The 17,816-nt window shown below is 48.0% G+C and overlaps 1 protein-coding gene across 4 annotated transcripts; it reads left to right on the plus strand.

Annotated features, from left to right (window-relative positions):
- The first annotated feature begins 580 nt into the window (after window positions 1–580).
- Window positions 581–17,532, plus strand: ADAMTS4 (ADAM metallopeptidase with thrombospondin type 1 motif 4). Of its 4 annotated transcripts, none has more exons than XM_083591089.1 (10): window positions 581–1,139; window positions 2,669–3,325; window positions 9,048–9,371; window positions 10,539–10,671; window positions 11,049–11,216; window positions 11,642–11,928; window positions 12,471–12,657; window positions 13,064–13,239; window positions 13,479–13,654; window positions 14,757–17,532. In XM_083591089.1, the coding sequence occupies exons 2-10, from the start codon at window positions 2,705–2,707 to the stop codon at window positions 15,169–15,171; spliced, it is 2,487 nt and encodes an 828-aa protein (XP_083447215.1). In that variant the 5' UTR covers window positions 581–1,139; window positions 2,669–2,704; the 3' UTR covers window positions 15,172–17,532. The 4 variants fall into 4 exon arrangements, with proteins under 4 accessions (XP_083447215.1, XP_083447213.1, XP_083447214.1 ...); XM_083591087.1 differs by lacking the exon at window positions 581–1,139 and adding an exon at window positions 1,496–2,130 and having other exon boundaries at window positions 2,598–3,325; XM_083591088.1 differs by lacking the exon at window positions 581–1,139 and adding an exon at window positions 1,496–2,130.
- The last annotated feature ends 284 nt before the right edge of the window (window positions 17,533–17,816 follow it).

The raw sequence follows: 17,816 nt of genomic DNA on the forward strand, positions 1-17,816 counted from the left end.
AGCCAATCACAAGCAAAGCTACCCCTTGATTGGTGATGATGATGATGATGGTAATAAAAGTAATAATACTCCGCCAGCCACCCTGGGCATCTTCCAACAAATATGAAAGCATAATAAAACATCAAACTAAATGGAGATGGCTGGCTGAGGGCAGACTGAGGTTGGTAGGGCAGGGCCCTATTTGCCCCTGTTTTTACTCCCAGTGGAATAAAATTTGTGGAATGGAAACTGATTTCCTATCAAAGGGCAAAGAGTGACTTCTCAAGTCTTGATGTGAAGTACACTTCCTATAATGATTTGTGGAAGGCTGTGGTAAGAGTTAATCCAGATTAATGGCTGTTTACATTGATCTTGTTGTTGCGCTATTGGTGTCCTTGCCTGCCAATGTATTTGTAAAGTATTTCCCCCTCTTTTTGATTTTTATTCATCAGTATTCCCCAATGTAGAACAGATAGACAGGAAGAAGGGAGAAAACTTACTGCACAAACAAATGTGGATGCAAACCTAATTGCTTTCTACTCCACCAAGATCACAAACAGCAATGTTTATTCCCTGTTTTGGTTCTTTCTAATGCCTAGAAAATAACTGTGTTTATAATTTTGTATACATTGCTTTTTATATAATTATTATATATACATTATACTTTGTTATTATAAGTGTGTATGCACATATTTAAATAGACACACATGTACAATATATTGTCTATTTTATATGTACACATAAGTATATATAAATATACACGTAATGCATCTCTGTCTTCCATTGTCCTAAACTTGGCCTCTTTCATGTGCATGTATGTAGCTGATACTTAGTAGATTATTATTGTTATAAACATCCAATGTTATTCAATATAATATAAAAACAGCTTTTGATGGGGAATGTTAAAATATTACTTTACTCAATGGATGGACCAGTTTTTCCTCAAGATATTTTGCTGTTGCTGTTGTCCTTATAAAAAACACCAGTTTTGACATCAAAGCTCTTCCCAGATTTTATCTATCCATTTCTTAACCTTTGGTATGTCCTGTAACTTCCACCTGCTTCCTTGTATATTTATTTTGCCAGCCAAAGACTGTGCCATTCACTTGAGAACTGACTTGGAAATGAGTCCCATACAGCTCAATGGAACTTACCTCTAGGTAAGTGTTTCTAGGATTAGGACAGCTGTTGAGGAATGTGTGGCCCTCCAGATGTTGTTGAACTCCAGCTCCCATCAGCCCCAGCCAGTCATGTCCAACAGTTGGGGATGGGGGCCCTGAAGAAAGTACCTTAAAAAGGATCTTAAGTTTCTATAATACCATTTCCCACACTTTAAAAAGCATCCAGGGTTCAAACCATGTGGATTAGTAGCAATCAGAACAGGGAACCTACTTAAAAGTAGGTGTGGGTTTTGGGTGATTTCAAGCTTTCACTCACTGTAACAACATCTGTAGTAATAATAATAATAATAATAATAATAATAATAATATCCTGTACACAGCCAGAGATAGCAAAAGGGAATTTACAAAAGAGAAGGTCCAGACGCTGTGTTTAAAGATGAAGAAAAAAGCTGTGTCAGAAATTGGCAATCTGTTGAGTCACAACTGCAATTCCCACCCTTAAATTGGCTTCTAGCCAACGGATGAACCATCATTTCCCTCTGCAACCCACTCCCCCCCTTACTTTGGACAAAAGAAAAAAGAAAAAACCCACATACAAACTGTTGTAATTTATGATCTCATCAAACGACTGCCTGCTTGCGTCTTTTGTACTTCAGCAAAATTGGAGGGGGGGCCAAGGAAGGCTATAAAAAAAATTACCTTGCTTCAGCCAATCAGCAGAAGCCAAAAACAGCTGTTAAAAGGAGCTGGATGCTTGAACGAGCAACTATAGCGCAATTTAATAAAGGAGGAGAGATTAATACACACATATAAATATATATATCACATATACACATTTTCTCTCTCTTGCGCTCTTTCAAACTCAAAAAGTTCCCAAGGATTCTTAGACAGACACGAAGAAAAGAGAAAACGCCAACTGGAATTGACATCGATTTCTTGTGGTTTCTTTTCCTTTTTTCCCCTCTTCCACCGGCTTTTCATTCAAGCTCCTTTATTCAGAAGGAAGGAAGCCCCCTTTTTGAAGAGAGAGGTATATTTATATATTTGTATTTCTTTTAAAATTTGGAACAAAAGGAAAGGAAAACCTCAGCTCCATCCTGTTGCACAGGCTTCCAGATCGCTGCCGGGTTTTTTGTTTTAAAGAAGAGTGTGTGTGCTGAAAAGAAGACAGCTCAAAAAGACTTGGCATTGAGGTGGGGAAAGAGAGAGAGAGAGAGAAACAGAAACCCCACAATTCTGGAAAAGGGACTTCTTGATGGTCTATTTTTAAGAAATTTAAATAGGCAGTGAGGGACTTCATGCTGGGGTGTGTGAGGTGGTGACTGGAGGTGGATTTCAAAACCCAAAGGAGAGTGGATGATGCTCCTTGCTTAGGTGCTGTGAGCCACAGATAGGACAGAAGGAGCGACCTCAATTGCCTCTGTTTACTGCCCACATCCTTTGTGTGCATCAGCCGAGTTGTTGATTTGTGTTTGTTTTTATTTTTGCTAATCTTAGGGGCTCCTCTTTTTCCTTAAAAGAATCTTCTCCCTCAAAGATCACCAAGCTTTGCCCTTTCTCCCCGCAAGGCTGCTTTTAGCAAAAAAAAAAAAAAAAAGTTCCAAATGTTTCTTCTTTGGTTTATCACCTGCTGCCATCTGGTCCTCGCTGTGGACGAACGGGCCCGTTTCGGCCACTATCAAGAAGAAATAATTTTCCCCGAGAGACTCAATGCCACATTCCATCCTGCGGGTTGGGATGAGGGTGACATGCTAGACAACGGCCTGGGTAGCAGCGGCAGCTCGGATGAGCGGCTCTCCTACCGCCTTCGCGTGTTCGGTGAAGAACTGGTCCTAAATTTAGAGAAAGACCCCAGCTTCGTCACAGAGGGCTTGACGGTCCAGTATTTGGGCAGGTCGGGACAAGCAGTGGACGGCTTGGCCAAGCAAGGGACCTACTTCACCGGCACGGTGAACTCTGACCCGGAATCGATAGCGGCGGTCAACTACGACGGGGCATCGCTGCTGGGGGTGCTTCAGTACCGTGGCACCGAGTACCATGTGCAGCCCCTGGAAGGGGGAGCCCCAAACACGGCAGGAGGAGCCGGCGCCCACGTGGTGAGGAAGAAGATGCCAGAGAAAGCAGGCGGGCCAATGTGCGGCGTCGGGTCCCAGGCGCCAGAGAGCATGACAGCCCCTGCAGGCAAACCATTGCCCAAGGAAGAAGCATCTCCCAAGAGAGCAAAGGTAAGAGCGGGAGCATGCTGGGATGGGGGGATGTGGCTGCCAAAAACACTTACCGGGAATACTTTGCACACAGCATTTATTTCCACATTGCGCTCAGGGCCGGCTTTTGAGTCCTTGTTTTAGCATTTCTGTCTTGCTGTTAAAAGAAGCTGCATGATACAGGCTCAGACCACTTGTCCATCTAGTTCAGTGTTGTCCATAATGGCTGGTGGTAGCTCTCCGGGGTTTCAGGCTTGGGATATGAACAGCCTGACCTGAAGGACATCGCGATTGAACCTGGGTCCCTCTACATCCATTTTGGTACGGCCCTTCTCCCCACCTTAAAGGTTCTTTGGAGGTTCCCAGTGGGAATGTTCTCAACTCCCCACTATGTCCCCATTTTCCTGGGAGCCCGTAGCAGTATCAGGTATCTAACAGAGGTTTGGTGCTCACTTCCGTGTTAATTGCTTCCGGGTGGGAAATCCATTTGCAACCTAGTTAACCCTGGAAATTGTGGGGCTTTTGCACTTTCCGCAGTTTTTGTACTTTCCGCAGTTTTCATGCATCATGCCACCGCCATTCACATGAATTTGGGGCGGTATTCCGGCATACAGTTTGTTTCTGTCATTTCCATTGGCGAATCATGGGGGAACAGAGGCACGCATGCGCCTAAAGGCTGGCAATGTGTCCAGTGATAGGTCAGGTCACACCACGCCCACTTGTGTGAATGAAATTTAGTACGGCATGATGAGATGCCAATATGAAAGCCACTGTTCCATAATGCAACAGGCAATGCGGTGGAAAAGGAACTTTGGGAACCAGAACAGAAGCGCCTGCATTATAGCCAGGCAAACTACCGCAATAAACTCCATGTCTAAATGCCCCTTTAGTTGGACCCAAGAGAGGTGTTTACTGCTGTTGCTGCTTCTCCTGACAAGCTTGGAGAGAGCAAGTGAACAGATGGCAACGGTGAGGAGGAGAAGCAGAGCCAGGAGGCTCTGGGGTATCAAAAGTAAGGCCCCTTTTGGGATGTGGGGCCACAGTAAATGCCCAGTGGGGTTGATCCCTGACACTGGCTGTGTACAGGGACTCTTGAGCCAATGGCGCCTGGTCTTGCCAGACAAGTTATGAATTGTTCCTGTCTCCTTATTGTGGTTCAACCTTCCCCGACCTCATGCCTTCCAAATGTCACTGGACACTAAACTCCCATCAGCCTCAGCCAGCATGGCTATTGCTCAGGCATGATGGGAGCTGTAGTCCAAAAGCATCTACAGGGGGTTAGGGAAGGCTGTCATTGTCAACAACACTGGCCTGGTGAATCCATCAAAGATATTGATTCCTGGCAGGATCACAGACACAGCAAAGTGTCATTAGTAAGAACCATAGATACTAGGCAAAACTGCATACAGAGATATGAACATTAGGGGAGATTTACACTAAAGTGTTGATGAATTTTCGTGAGGACTTCCCTCCCCAGCCGCCACCAAAAAAAATATGCAAACTGATGTGAAAATGCAGAAAGCCAAATGTATGTAAAGTTGGAAAAATGAGACATTGAGAGATGTTGAAACTGACAGATTGGCCCATCCCTATCCATACAGCACCTAGCACACTGTTTCTGCCCAGCCCCATTGTTAACAAAGAAGTCTTCTTTTTCATGTTTTCATTTTGTTTGGGTCACATTTTCTAAAGGCATGTTAATTATGATATCTCTGTCACTCCCACTCAGTGGCAGGCGGGTGGTGGGGGATCTGGTTGCAGTGTCTGCATCCTTCAGATTCTTCCTTGGGGCCAAGTCTGAGAGATAATAATGGAACAGAGTGAAGCAGGGAACGCCCAGCCCCCAGACAGCGATTCTACACTTGCACCCACCACCCACCACAACCCTCCCCTCCTCTGACTGCTCTTTGCCCTGTCTGTGAGGTGTCATCAGCTGGGGTTGGGAAAGAGACAAGAAAAGTCTTGGCAAAGCTGTAGAATACCATCGGGGAGGCTGGGGAGAGAAAGCAGCTCCATGCAGATGCAAGCCATGGCCTCCCTGGTCTGGGTGCCATCTTGGAACAGCTGCCAAGATGTCTTGAGAAAGCAGGCCAGTGGTTAGAGGAAGGAAGGCTGAACGCAAAGGAGGACAGTGAAGGCTCCTGTCATAAGAACACAGGAAGTTGCCTCATGCCAAGTCAGAGGACTGATCCATTTAGCTTAGCAGCTACCAGTGGCTCTCCAAGGTTTCTCCCAGCCCTAGCTGGACATGGTGGCTCTCCCTGGGATTGCTATGGCGCCACCTACTGTTGGCCTCCTTGCCTTCTGCCCTGCTATTCCCAATGGTCACCAAGAACCCGTGCTGGCAGGTATGCAAATAATTTATCGTGTGCATTTTTGTGTGCAAATCTACATCATCATCTTTCTTTTTTGGGGTGGGGGTGGGGGTGGTTTTCCTCTTTCTTTCGAGATGCACAGTTGGCCCCTTAAGTCTGATTGAGGCTCCACCTTTGCACACCAGCTTAAGCTCATTCAGTGCCACCAGCCAACCTGAACACATCTCTACTGTCGGGATGGAAATCTGCCTAGCAACTGTTGGGTGTTCAGGATGCTTGTAAGAAAGTTCGCTTTCAAAGAGAAAGGGAGAGGCTCCTGGCAGTGGCTGGTGCCCATTGGGACCAGCAGGGCAGAAGAGAAGGAGGCTAACAGCAGGTGGCGCCGCAGCCAGCGGCAGGCAGAGCCAAGTGACTCTAGTTTTGAACCCATCCTCTTCCCTGTTGACTTCTGCAAAGCCAACAATGAGACTAAAAAGGAGGAAGCCGACCCCACTGGCCCTCTCCTGCTTTGGTCCCGCCTCTAGTCCTGGAGGTAATATATAGCCGTGGCTGGTGACCCATTGGGATTGTCAGGGTGGAAGGTTGTGGATTTCAGTGAGAGCCATCCCACCTCCCATCGCCCCGTGATTTGAACAGTGGATGATACACACCAGCCCTTGAAGCAAGAGGAGAGCTCCTCTAGGCATGTGCAGAATTGCTCTTCCTCCGTACCGCTGAGTAAGCAAGCACAAGTTTAAAGTTTAGGAGAGAGCTTTCAGATCTCAAAAAGAATGTGGCAGAGAGCATAAGAAAAGCTCTGATGGATCAGGCCAGAGGCCCATCTATTTGCCATCCTGTTCTCACAGTGGCCAACCAGATGACGCTCTGGGAAGCCCACAAGCAAGTCCTGAGTTTTCAACAACCCCCTCCATGAAGCAGAGGTAGTGTTTTATTATTTATTTCAATCATTTACAGACCACTTAATTACAATAGTCCCTAAGCATTTGTTCCAGAACCTCGGCACAATAAAAACGAGTTAAAGCTATAAAATCAGAATTCCTTTGAAATGCCTGCTAGAATAAAAGTCTGGCCTCAGCTGGAAGGGAGTTCCATAAAACTGGGTCCTCAATACTGAACACACAGCTCCTAATGGATAAGAGCCATTTATATTATAAGTAATATATTTCTTAAAAGCACTAGACTCCACTGTGCCTCAATCTTCCCAGAGGAAGCAATAACCCTGGGTAAGCGCCTGGAACCCCTGGAATTTCACACCACTCTTGGAGATTGGGGTGGTGTATAACACTGTGCCTCTGAGAGAAGGGGGGGGCTCTGAAAGTAACTACCCCAAATACCTTTATGACTGGGCAGGGATATAAGGAATGAGGTATCCTTGGCTCAAGTTGTCGCCAATTAAGCCTTGGCAATGAATACCAGAACCTTGAACCTGACCCTGACAGAGCAAGAGCAACTAGCACAAGCTTTTGAGCACCAGTGAAAGTCTGTCCCCATCAAATCTGACATCAACCCCATTCGTATTTTGTCACCCCAACCCTTCACCTCTGGGTCTTCCTGACGCATGTAATGCAGCAAAGCCGTGGCAAGCTCTGACCTCACACGGTGGCGGAGATGTCTCAGCACCGCACAGGCCCCAAGAGACCTCGCCTCCTACTTAGCGGAAGGCAGGCACTGGTGCCTGGTCTCCTGCTGCACCGAAGGAGTCGAGGCTTGAGGCTCTGAGCCAACAGCAGAGACGGCCCTCAAAGTCTCCCTCCTTCCCTCCCTCAGGAATTTTGTCCAGCAGCCAGTCAAGAAAGCTACCCCACAAGCTCTCCGCTACTCATCTTCTTCCACGCTGCCTGGCTGGAGACATCAAGGCATTCAGGCACATATGTTGTTTATTTGCTCAAATGGGGCCTGACAGATTAATCAACAGAAGCCCGGGGTTGATTAATCCATCCGTCAAAACTGTTGGGCCTTGTCACCTAAGCTCCCTGACCATCTCCAGCTAAAGAACTGTTTCCCCACCAAAACTGCTTAGTTTCAAATTCCCCAAGCCCTAAATCCTTTTTGGTGTCAGATATTTTACTTGCCACACATCCTTTGCATGCAATCATTTCAATAAAATCTATTTGATTTTAAAAGGTTGTTTTTTTAAAGTGTTCCCTGCCCTGCCTATTATTAACAGGAATCTAGGAAGCAGCCTAGTATAGCCCAGTATTGTCCACACCGACTGGCAGCAGCTCTCAAGAATCTCAGGCAGAGAAGAGTCTTTCCCATCACTTTCTGTGGCAGGGTTGGGGAATCTAATACCAGGGGGCAAATGTGGCCCTTGGGTCTCTCCACAGGCCGCAGCCCATCTCACAAACCATATCCTCAAGTGCTTTTGGCTGGCTGAATGTGTCCTTGAAATGTGATAATACTTCTTGGCTGGAAGGAAGATGGAGAAATCTCTTTCTGTGTGTAGAAGCCCTTGGGGAAGTGCAATAGCTTAGAGGTAGAACGACTGCTTTGCTTGCAGAAGGTCACTGGTTCAATCCTCAGCATCTCCAGATACAGGACCCTGGAGAGCAACTGCCAATCAGTGTAGACAATACCGAGATAGATGGACAAACGGTCTGGCTCAGTATAAGACAGCTCCCTATGTTCCTGCGTTTTGCATGGCTGGAATGGAACCTACCATACAAAGATAAGAGTCAGATCCATTGCTTCACCCACTTCTACATCTGCCTGCACCCAGCCCTGGTATGTGGCCCCTGGAAGATCACTCTGGAGGAAATGCAGCCCCCAGGCAGAAAATTAGGTTTTCTGTAGTGTACTTCTAACATGAAACAGCAGGGAAGTTCCTGCATTCAAAGCAGGTGCCCTGCCATTGAACTACCATACTTCTTCAAAAATAACTGGCTAGCAGACTTGCACCTGACGCTGCTCAGGAATTCTAAGAAACAGAAAAACCAGCAGAGTCTTGAAATCAGTGCTTAAAATCAGCGTAGTTTTGAAAGGTTCGTTCTGCCATCTTGATTCAAAATGGTGTCCAATTGTATCCAAAGGCAGACAAAAACCTGCTCCTCGGTCTCAGGAACAGCCACAAAAAATTTGGTTAAAATCAGTGCAGTTTTGAACGGAACAGTCTGCCCTCTTGATTCAAAATGGCATCCAAATGTCTCCAAAGTTAAGACAAATACCTGCTCCTCAATTTCAGGAACTGCCACGCAAAAACTTGTGGTATCGTAAGAGGTGTCCAAATGCATAGACAACAAACAGCTTCTCAAAATATATAGCAGATAACATTAATTAAATTGATGGATCTGTCATTTCATGTATCCCCACCCAGTGTTCTGTCCCTGCCTAGGCACTTAGGGCAATGCTTGATCCCCATGGTGTGTGAGAATGAGGTTCACTTGCCCTCCTTCCAACTCACCTCTCTTCATCCCTTCTGTTCCCTGCAGCGGTTTGCTTCCATCCCACGCTATGTGGAGACTCTGGTGGTGGCTGATGAAGAGATGGCGCATTTCCACGGCGCAGGCCTCAAGCGTTACCTCCTCACCATCATGGCAGCGGCCGCCAAGTTCTTCCGACACCCCAGCCTGAAGAATCCAGTCAACTTGGTCGTGACCAGGCTGGTTGTGATTGGACAATCCGAGGATGGGTTGCGGGTGTCTTCCAATGCTGCCGAGACGCTGCGGAATTTCTGCACGTGGCAGAAAGGCCTCAACAAGGAGAGTGACGAGGATCCTGAGCATTTCGACACAGCCATTCTCTTCACCAGGGAGGTAAGTGAACTGCTGTCAGGTATCCCCCTATATGCTGCACAGAGAACTCGCACAACTAAAATTCTGCACCAAGGAAAGTGGCCAAATTCTGCATAAATTCTGCAAATTGGTCACACTGGCATTTAGCGATAGGCTTCTTACTTTCCTAATCTGCGAAATGTTCCAGGGATTGCAGCAAAATACAGGTTTGGTTTCCTTTGGGTGAAAGAGAGCCCCCAGAGGCTTAAGGGGTATTTGCAATAAGTAGCTAGTTGAGAACCAGAGGGTAGATAAGACTAGGACCAGGAAGTTCTGGGTTCAAATTCCCTATTCAGCCATGAAGCTCACAAAAAAACCCCAAGGACAGATGATAGATATAGATAGATCAATAGATAGATAGATAGATGATAGATAGATAGATAGATATAGATAGATGCCAACAAAAAGAAAATTAGAAGGAGGGGGGGGACATTTTAAGAAGCTACTACATCCAGGTGGCGCTCTAAACCACAGAGCCTAGGGCTTGCCGATCAGAAGGTCGGCGGTTCGAATCCCCGCAATGGGATGAGCTCCCGTTGCTCGGTCCCTGCTCCTGCCAACCTAGCAGTTCAAAAGCATGTCAAAGTGCAAGTAGATAAATAGGTACCACTCCGGCGGGAAGGTAAATGGCGTTTCCATGCGCTGCTCTGGTTCGCCAGAAGCAACTTAGTCATGCTGGCCACATGACCTGGAAGCTGTCTGCGGACAAACGGCAGCTCCCTTGGCCAGTAAAGCGAGATGAGTGCCGCAACCCCAGAGTTGTCCTCGACTGGACTTAACAGTCAGGGGTCCCTTTACTTTACCTACGAACTATTGTTCACTGGAGGTTGGCTATGATTCCTGTGTTGCAGGGAATCATAGATAACTAGAACCTTCCAGCCCTACAGCTCTGTGATTCTATCAGTTCTAGCTTGGTCTGAATGCAAGTGTCTGACCATCTCTCCCCCTACAGACTTGCAGAGAGAGCTGATTTGGCAGCCAGTGGGTGCCTTCTCCTCCAGAAAGATACTGTAGACATTGCCTGCTGAGTCCTGCAGAGGGTGCCATCTCACATGTGGCCAGTGCCACCTTGGAGGCTCCTTCAGTGGCTGTTTCTGCCACACTGTGCATTGGTGGCCTTGATAATATGCATTTGTCTTTCCCTGGCAGGATCTCTGTGGGCGCTCTAGCTGTGGCACTCTCGGCATGGCGGACGTGGGCACTGTGTGTGACCCAGAACGCAGCTGCTCCATTGTGGAGGACGACGGGCTCCAGTCTGCTTTCACCGCAGCGCATGAGCTTGGTAAGTGGGGACTGGCACCTTGCACTCAACCAGCCACCCCTGGGGGGCATTCCCATGGATCCACCTCTGCCGAAAAGCCAGGTGGTGTATTCCCAAGAAAGACAGAGGTTTGGAGTGCAAGCCTAGGCTTGTCTAGTCAGCAATATGAGTTTCATGAAGGATAATGTATCAATGACTATTAACCATCAGGGCTATGCTCTGCCTCGACTCTCGGATGCAGATTCTGTTCTTGAATGGCCGAGTAATTAATGCAAAATATCCTGCAGCTTCACAAGTTTATGGGGAGCTGGAGCTGAATTTTCTTTCTTTCTTTCTTTCCTTCTTTCTTTCTTTCTTTCTTTCTCTCTCTCTCTCTCTCTCCTTTCCCCCTTGTATAGGCCATGTCTTCAACATGCTCCATGACGATGACAAGCACTGCAGAGAGCTGAACCGCCAATCGAACTCGCGCCACATGATGGCCTCCATCATGTCCCCCGTGGACCCTGAAGAGATGTGGTCCCCATGCAGTGCCCGCTTCATCACTGACTTCCTAGACAATGACCACGGTAGGACTTCACCTTCCGATCTGCGCATTCCTTGACTGTTCAGTTGGATCTTTTCAGCCCCGGTGGTCGAGCTTCCTTCCACACCATCCTGGCCTCATGTGACAACTTAAGCACCTAGGGAGAAGGGGGAGCAATTCAATTCAGTTTGCATTGAAAGGAGAACCAAAACAATGAACAGACGGAAAGCAGCCATTTTTTGAAATTCACACATCTCTAAACGTTGTAATGCTGTTGTCTGGCCAAGTGATGTGCAAAGAAACATAAAATGCATATGCAGTACTGGTGAATAGGGCATACCAAAGTGCATTTTTATTAGGGAACATTGTTTTGCAGAACTGTATACTCAAAATTGACAGATCTGCTTATTCCTAGGCCTAAAATTAACCAATCTTCTGGTTCCCCCTTCCTCATCCCTTTCCTTGCAGGTCGCTGCCTCTTAGACAAACCACGCGAACCCCTGCACCTCCCAGCTGCCTTCCCCGGCAGTGATTACGACGTGGACCAGCAGTGCCAGCTGAGCTTTGGGCCCGACTCGCGCCACTGCCCCAGCATGCGTCCCCCTTGTTCCTCACTGTGGTGCACGGGGCAGATCAACGGGCAATACATGTGCCAGACGAAATACTTCCCCTGGGCCGATGGGACACCTTGCGGCGAAGGGAAGAGTTGCATGAGTGGCCAGTGCATCAGCAAAGTCGACTTGAAGGCGTACAATGTGAGTAGACCCGCCAGCAGTATCTCTGCATTCCCAGGGTAGACATAAAGGACATAGAGCTCACTTTTTGAGCTGGGGAGGACGCATTGTACGGTATTGAATGCACTTCTTCTGTTAGCACAGGGAATTGTGCTTGCGTAATGGTGCTTTCCCTCTTCTCCTCCCCTGAATGGACACCATGCCCTCCCAAATCTGCTCCTGAGGGGAGCATCAGACAGATTTAAGGGGTGCACAGGGGAAGGAGGGGAGAAGATCTGCTGCACAAGCACCAATTCTTACGCTAGTGGATTGAATTGCTTGGCACTACACTAGATACAAGCCTTGGAAACCCAAGAGGCACACACACAGCACGTAAACTGATGTGGAAATGTAGGGAACTGAACTTAAGTTTAGAAAAAGGAGAAATAGATACTGACAAGTTCACCTGTCCCTACCATAATGCTTGTGAAGTGCTTTGTACATTTGAAAACACCGTATGACGTATCAGTTGACTCACACAAAGCACTTTTTCACTCTCTCTTCCCTTTTCTCCTTTTTTACAGATTCCCACCCACGGTGGCTGGGGACGTTGGGGCCCATGGGGCGACTGCTCCCGCAGCTGCGGAGGGGGAGTGCAGTACTCCACCCGCGAGTGCAACAAGCCTGTCCCACGCAATGGTGGCAAGTACTGCGAGGGGAAACGCACCCAGTACCGCTCCTGCAACGTCCAGAATTGCCCTGATGGGAACGGTAAGATCGTTTCCGCCGCTTTCAAACAGCGTTTCTCAGGTAGACCTGATTGCCACAGCCTGCCCTGGTGCTTCCTCGCTTGTGTTTCTTACTGGCTGAAATCAGAGCTAGCCAACTGCCAGCGAGTGCAGGCAATAGTGAGCCAGAGGGACCAATTGTCTGACTCCACATAAGGCCGCTTCCTATGTTCCTGTGTGCTAACTGGGTTCATTATTCCAAGTGGTGCACAGGGGTCTAGCTTAACTGTTTAATACGGAAGAGAAAATGTGAGACGGAAGCAATCGTCAAGAGGCTTAACATGAATGTTGATGCCCATTTCACACCCAAAATGCACCTGGGGGCGTTTTATCCTTGTCACTCAGCCCTAGTTGCAGGTCTTAACCCCTGTGTGTTAATTCCCCTCCAGCTCTGACCTACCGGGAACAGCAGTGTGCTGTCTACAATCACCGCACGGACATGTTTAAGGACTACCCTGCCCCCATGGACTGGGTGCCCCGCTACAGCGGTGTGGCTGAGCGTGACCAGTGCAAGTTGACCTGCCAATCCCATGCCCTGGGCTACTACTATGTCCTGGAACCGAAGGTAAGTGTTACCATGGCAACGTGGGGCCTCCCGTCCCTCAGGACACCCTGAGGTTATTTTCACTTAAGATAACAGGCTTTCGGAAACAAAATGCAAAGCAATGGACAGCTATCTGAGAGTGTGTAGGCGGGAGATGGGGAATCTGGAAGGTGTCGTGGAGAAGGAAGTAGAGGACCGAAGAGTAAAGTGATTTTCCCATAAGCCCTTGGGGCAGCAAACTGACTCTTGCTTGGTTCTAGGTGGCTGATGGAACACCCTGCTCCCCCGACTCCACCTCAGTCTGCGTCCAGGGGCGTTGCGTCCATGCTGGCTGCGATCGTGTCATTGGCTCGAAGAAGAAGTTTGACAAATGCATGGTGTGCGGAGGGGACAACTCTGGATGCACCAAGATCTATGGCTCTTTCACCAACCCTCAGTGAGTGACATTTCTTTTGCAGGCGCTGCTTTGTGTGGCGCTAAGACATTAGGAATGCACAATGTGTTTCCCTCCTTCCCAACCCCAAGCATTTCTTTACAGATAGTTGAGACCTTGCTGATGCCATTACTTCAACAGTTAAATATAGGCCTACGCCAAAAGTATCCATAGAAACCCTAATTCAAGAGCCCAGATATAAATGATGAATAGTTCTTGCATTTATGAATTTCAGGATGTATCCAAGAGTATGCCTACTTGGAGCAGATCCATTGAAATGAATGGAGTTGACGCCGGGCTCTAACTTAGATGGATACAAACAGTGCTTTTTTTCTGGGGGGGGATGCAGGGATACGCATAGCCCTAAACATTTTGTGAATCTTTGTACTATTGTCCATTTACTGTATTTATTTTCCCCGATTTGAACTATAAAATGGTTATTTTCTTGAGTCAAAATGAGAGTACCTGTAAACATTTTTTTAAAGAAAAAAAGCACTGGATACAAATACATATATATTCATACTTACATGATTTGCTCCAATTATAAAACCATCCTGTTCCCATTCCTAACAAAAAGGTGTAAGAACTTTCATGCATTTTGAAGGGAAAGCTATAAAGTGGCTTCCCCTGCATGCACGTAAGTACATAAATTAATTCCAACAGAACTGGGCGATTTTTAAGAGCCCCTGATTCCTAGAAGACCATGGACTGCTGTCTGCAATGAATCATGTCCATGGGTACACAGTTCCTGTATGACTGGGATTAAGCAGTATACAAAGTGTTGAAACAAATAAATAATGTGAAAAGGACGGGACCTCTCACTCCAATCCCATCCAGCCCTAAGACCTGGCCTTTCTCGGACCAAGAAAACTTGTTCTTCTGCGCGAAATCAGAACAGCAATCCGCAGGAAAACCGGATTGCCCTTTGTTCTGATTCAGCGCTAAAATGCAAGTTTTCCTGGGGAGGAAAGTGGCAAGGAAAACAGACGTGTGAATGAGCTCTGAGTCTTGTGGAGACCTGGCCACCCTGCCCCTCAGAGGCAGGCCTTTTTCCACTCTCCATCCCAGCTGATCCCTGATCTTTCTTGTCCTTCCGCCCAATCAGGTACGGTTACAACGACGTGGTCACCATCCCGGCGGGAGCCACCAACATCCTGATCCGCCAGAGCAGCGGCCCATCGTCCTCCAGCGACGGGATCTACCTGGCTCTCCGCCGGCAGGACGGCACTTACGCCCTCAACGGCAACTACATCCTGGCACCTTCCGAGCAGGACGTCCACCTGCCAGGCGGAGTGAACATGCGCTACAGCGGGGCCACCAAGGCCATGGAGACGATCGTGGGGCGCGGGCCCCTGAAAGAACCGCTCACCTTGCAAGCCTTGGTGGTGACCGACCAGAAGACCCCGCGCCTCAAGTACACCTTCTTCGTCCCCAAGGCTCCAAAGAGGTTGTCGAGCCAGTGGCTGAAGCAGAAGGCTCGCATCTTGGAGGTCCTAAGGAACCGGCGAGGCCGCAAATAGACATGCGCACCTCTCGGGGAGAGGTGGTTCCTGGCCAGGCCTCCTGACTTGCTCTGGCCCCTGCAACCCACAATGGAGGCAGGCGTCTGCATGGGGAGGGGGCTCAAAAGGCACGTCTTCTTAATGTCGCTTTCCCGAAGATGACCAAACTGCACCAGACCTTCCCGCTGACCCCACAAACAAGAGACCCTAAGCAGCAAAAGCTGGTGCTAGGTTTGCTTAATGGCTCAGGGACCTTCCAGAACCTTCTGCAGCCTGTTGCAGACTCTCTTTCTTGGCTCTGCCTGGACATTTGAAGACTCAGGACACAAACCAAGTTGTGGGGGAAAGGGGAAAGCACCCAGAGGTTTAAGGCTTTGTATGCCTGAAAAGGTTTGACCTCAAGTGTGGGGTTGTCAAGCCAAGCCGTTTCCTCCTCACTGCGAGGGATCTGATAAGTTATAGGGCGATGGCCAGACAGGCTTCAAAATGGAATCCAGGGTGGGGAGGAGGAGGTGAAAAAAAGCCCCTTGCTGTTTTTTTGTGGTTTATTCGGGGATGGGGTGGAATGAGCGACAGGGAGAAGCAACGGAGCTGACTGAAGAGAACAGGCATCAATTCTGCAAAAGCAACATCTGGCTTAGCCCAGGCCGTCAACGGGCCTATTCTCCATTGTGCTTGTTCCCTCAGTTTTTTTATTCCTGTCCGCTCGTGTACTGTATTTATTATCCTTTTTATTTATTCACTACTCTGGATGCATAAAGAGTATTAATTGTGGGGAGGGTTTATATATATATATATATTTGTTGTTGCTGCTGGGGTTTGGGGTTTTTTTTTAAGCAGAACAAAGGAGGCAGCAATGTTCCTCAGCCTCACCAAAACTTGGCAAGTTTACACCACACGTTTTTTCTGGGGGAGCCAGAAAATGTGCTCGAATCAGCGGCGTCTACCTCAGCCTCTTAGCACCTCCTCCTTCCCCCACTCTCTGCTCTCAAATGGGCTTTTTTTTTTGGCCCACCCCACAGCTGTCTCTGGCTTTGGACAGACTCTTCTGCCAGGACAGGCGAGCCTCTCTTATTTTTTTGGCAGCACGTGCCTTTCTCCTTTTTCTTGCGGCAATGACAAGGCACCAGAGAAATTACAGGCCTTGGTTTGGGGGAAAAGCCTTCCCGAAGTGGTCAGGCTCTGGGGCTTTTTCCTCAGTAGGCCGACCTCAGTTAGGCCTCCCTTCTTCTATCGTGCTGAGGGAGGGGCGAAGGGACCAGGCCTTTGTGCCTCTCACTGTTGTGGCCTGCAGAAGAGGCCACTCAAAGAATTTCCTCCCCTCAGCCCAGAAAATAATGTTGTGTCTGGGCTGGTTCCCAATTATCACAGGTTGCGAGGGGAGCCGACAGCCCTAACATTATGGGCTAGGAGGCACTGCCGAGTGAGTGGCAAGGGAATAAGCAGCAGCTTAGCATGAGGAGGCCATTAAAAGGGAATTATTTTTCCCAACCTGAAAAAAAAAGTGAGGGAAAGCAGGTGATTTCATCGAGGTGGCAGGGAGAGAGAAGTTTGCATCCAATGCCTGTCTAATGAAATCAATGGTTCGGACTAGCTTAGGTCCACCAATTTCAGTGGGGCTACTCTGAGTAAAAGTCAATTGGCTATCATCCCTAGACGCTGACGTTCAATTCTTCTAAAATGAGAGCAGAGGTTAGTGGTTGCAGCAGTGAAGTAGGGCGAAGGTGGGAAACAATGGGACTCCACCAGCTCTGAGAGCGAAAGGATGCCAAGCCAGGGTCTTCTCATTGTCTCTCCCCTCCCTGAGGAGCAGAAGCACATGGGCCAAGAGGCAGCAAAAGGGAACAAGAAACTCATTCTGCACATTGCTGTGCCAGAAGCACCAGCCCTTACAACAGGGGTAGGGAACAATGGGCCCTCCAGATGCTGTTGAACTGCAATTCCCATCATCTCTGGCCATTGGCCATGCTTGCTGGGGCTAATGGGAGTTGTAGTTGAGCAACATGAGCTATGCCCATACCGAGGCTGATACACACTAAGTTTCCCCCTGGAGGGGGTGAATTATATTTAAAACCTCTGTAGAACCAGAGGGAATCCCCCCCAAAACAACTCCCCAGTTTTGTCAGTGATAGCCCTTTCCCTCAACCACAGGGACTCTGATAGTTAATAATTTAATTAAATTATAAATCAAGGAGGATAGCAGCAAAAGCCTTAACTGGCCCCGGGGCAAGTCCCCAGGGGTCATGAGGTTGGGTTTTATATTCGTTTTGTATAGAACAGTGTGTGTGATCTTAATAACTATTGTTGGGGATCTGGGGTTATTTTTTTTCGTTTTGAAATAATAAAAACTCCGCCAGGTTATTTAATGCTATTTATAAACCCGGTGTCTTGGTGTGACTCTTTTGGCGGGTACCGTTATACTGCCACCCCTGGTATTTAGCAGTGGCTTGGGAGAAAGAATTAAGAGGAGGGGTGAGGAACCTCAGGCCCAGCGGCCAAATGCAACTTTCCAGATCTTTCTAGCTCGGCCCTGGGACTGAGTTATCTGTCCTAGGCAGCGCTTCAGTTTCACTTGGTGGCACATAGCTCAGCGGTAGGGTGTCCACTTCCCGAAGCAGAAGGTCCCAGGCATCCCCAGATAGTGGAAAAATATTCCTGCTCCA

The sequence above is a fragment of the Podarcis filfolensis genome (genome assembly GCF_964270895.1).
Source record: "Podarcis filfolensis genome assembly, chromosome: 16".
Lineage (NCBI taxonomy): Eukaryota > Metazoa > Chordata > Lepidosauria > Squamata > Lacertidae > Podarcis > Podarcis filfolensis.

Coding starts and splice junctions, on each gene's coding strand:
- ADAMTS4 (XM_083591089.1), top strand. CDS start 2,705: ATGTTTCTTCTTTGGTTTATCACCTGCTGCCATCTGGTCCTCGCTGTG. Junction 11,929..12,470: donor TCGACTTGAAGGCGTACAAT/GTGAGTAGACCC, acceptor CCTTTTTTACAG/ATTCCCACCCACGGTGGCTG. Junction 12,658..13,063: donor GAATTGCCCTGATGGGAACG/GTAAGATCGTTT, acceptor ATTCCCCTCCAG/CTCTGACCTACCGGGAACAG.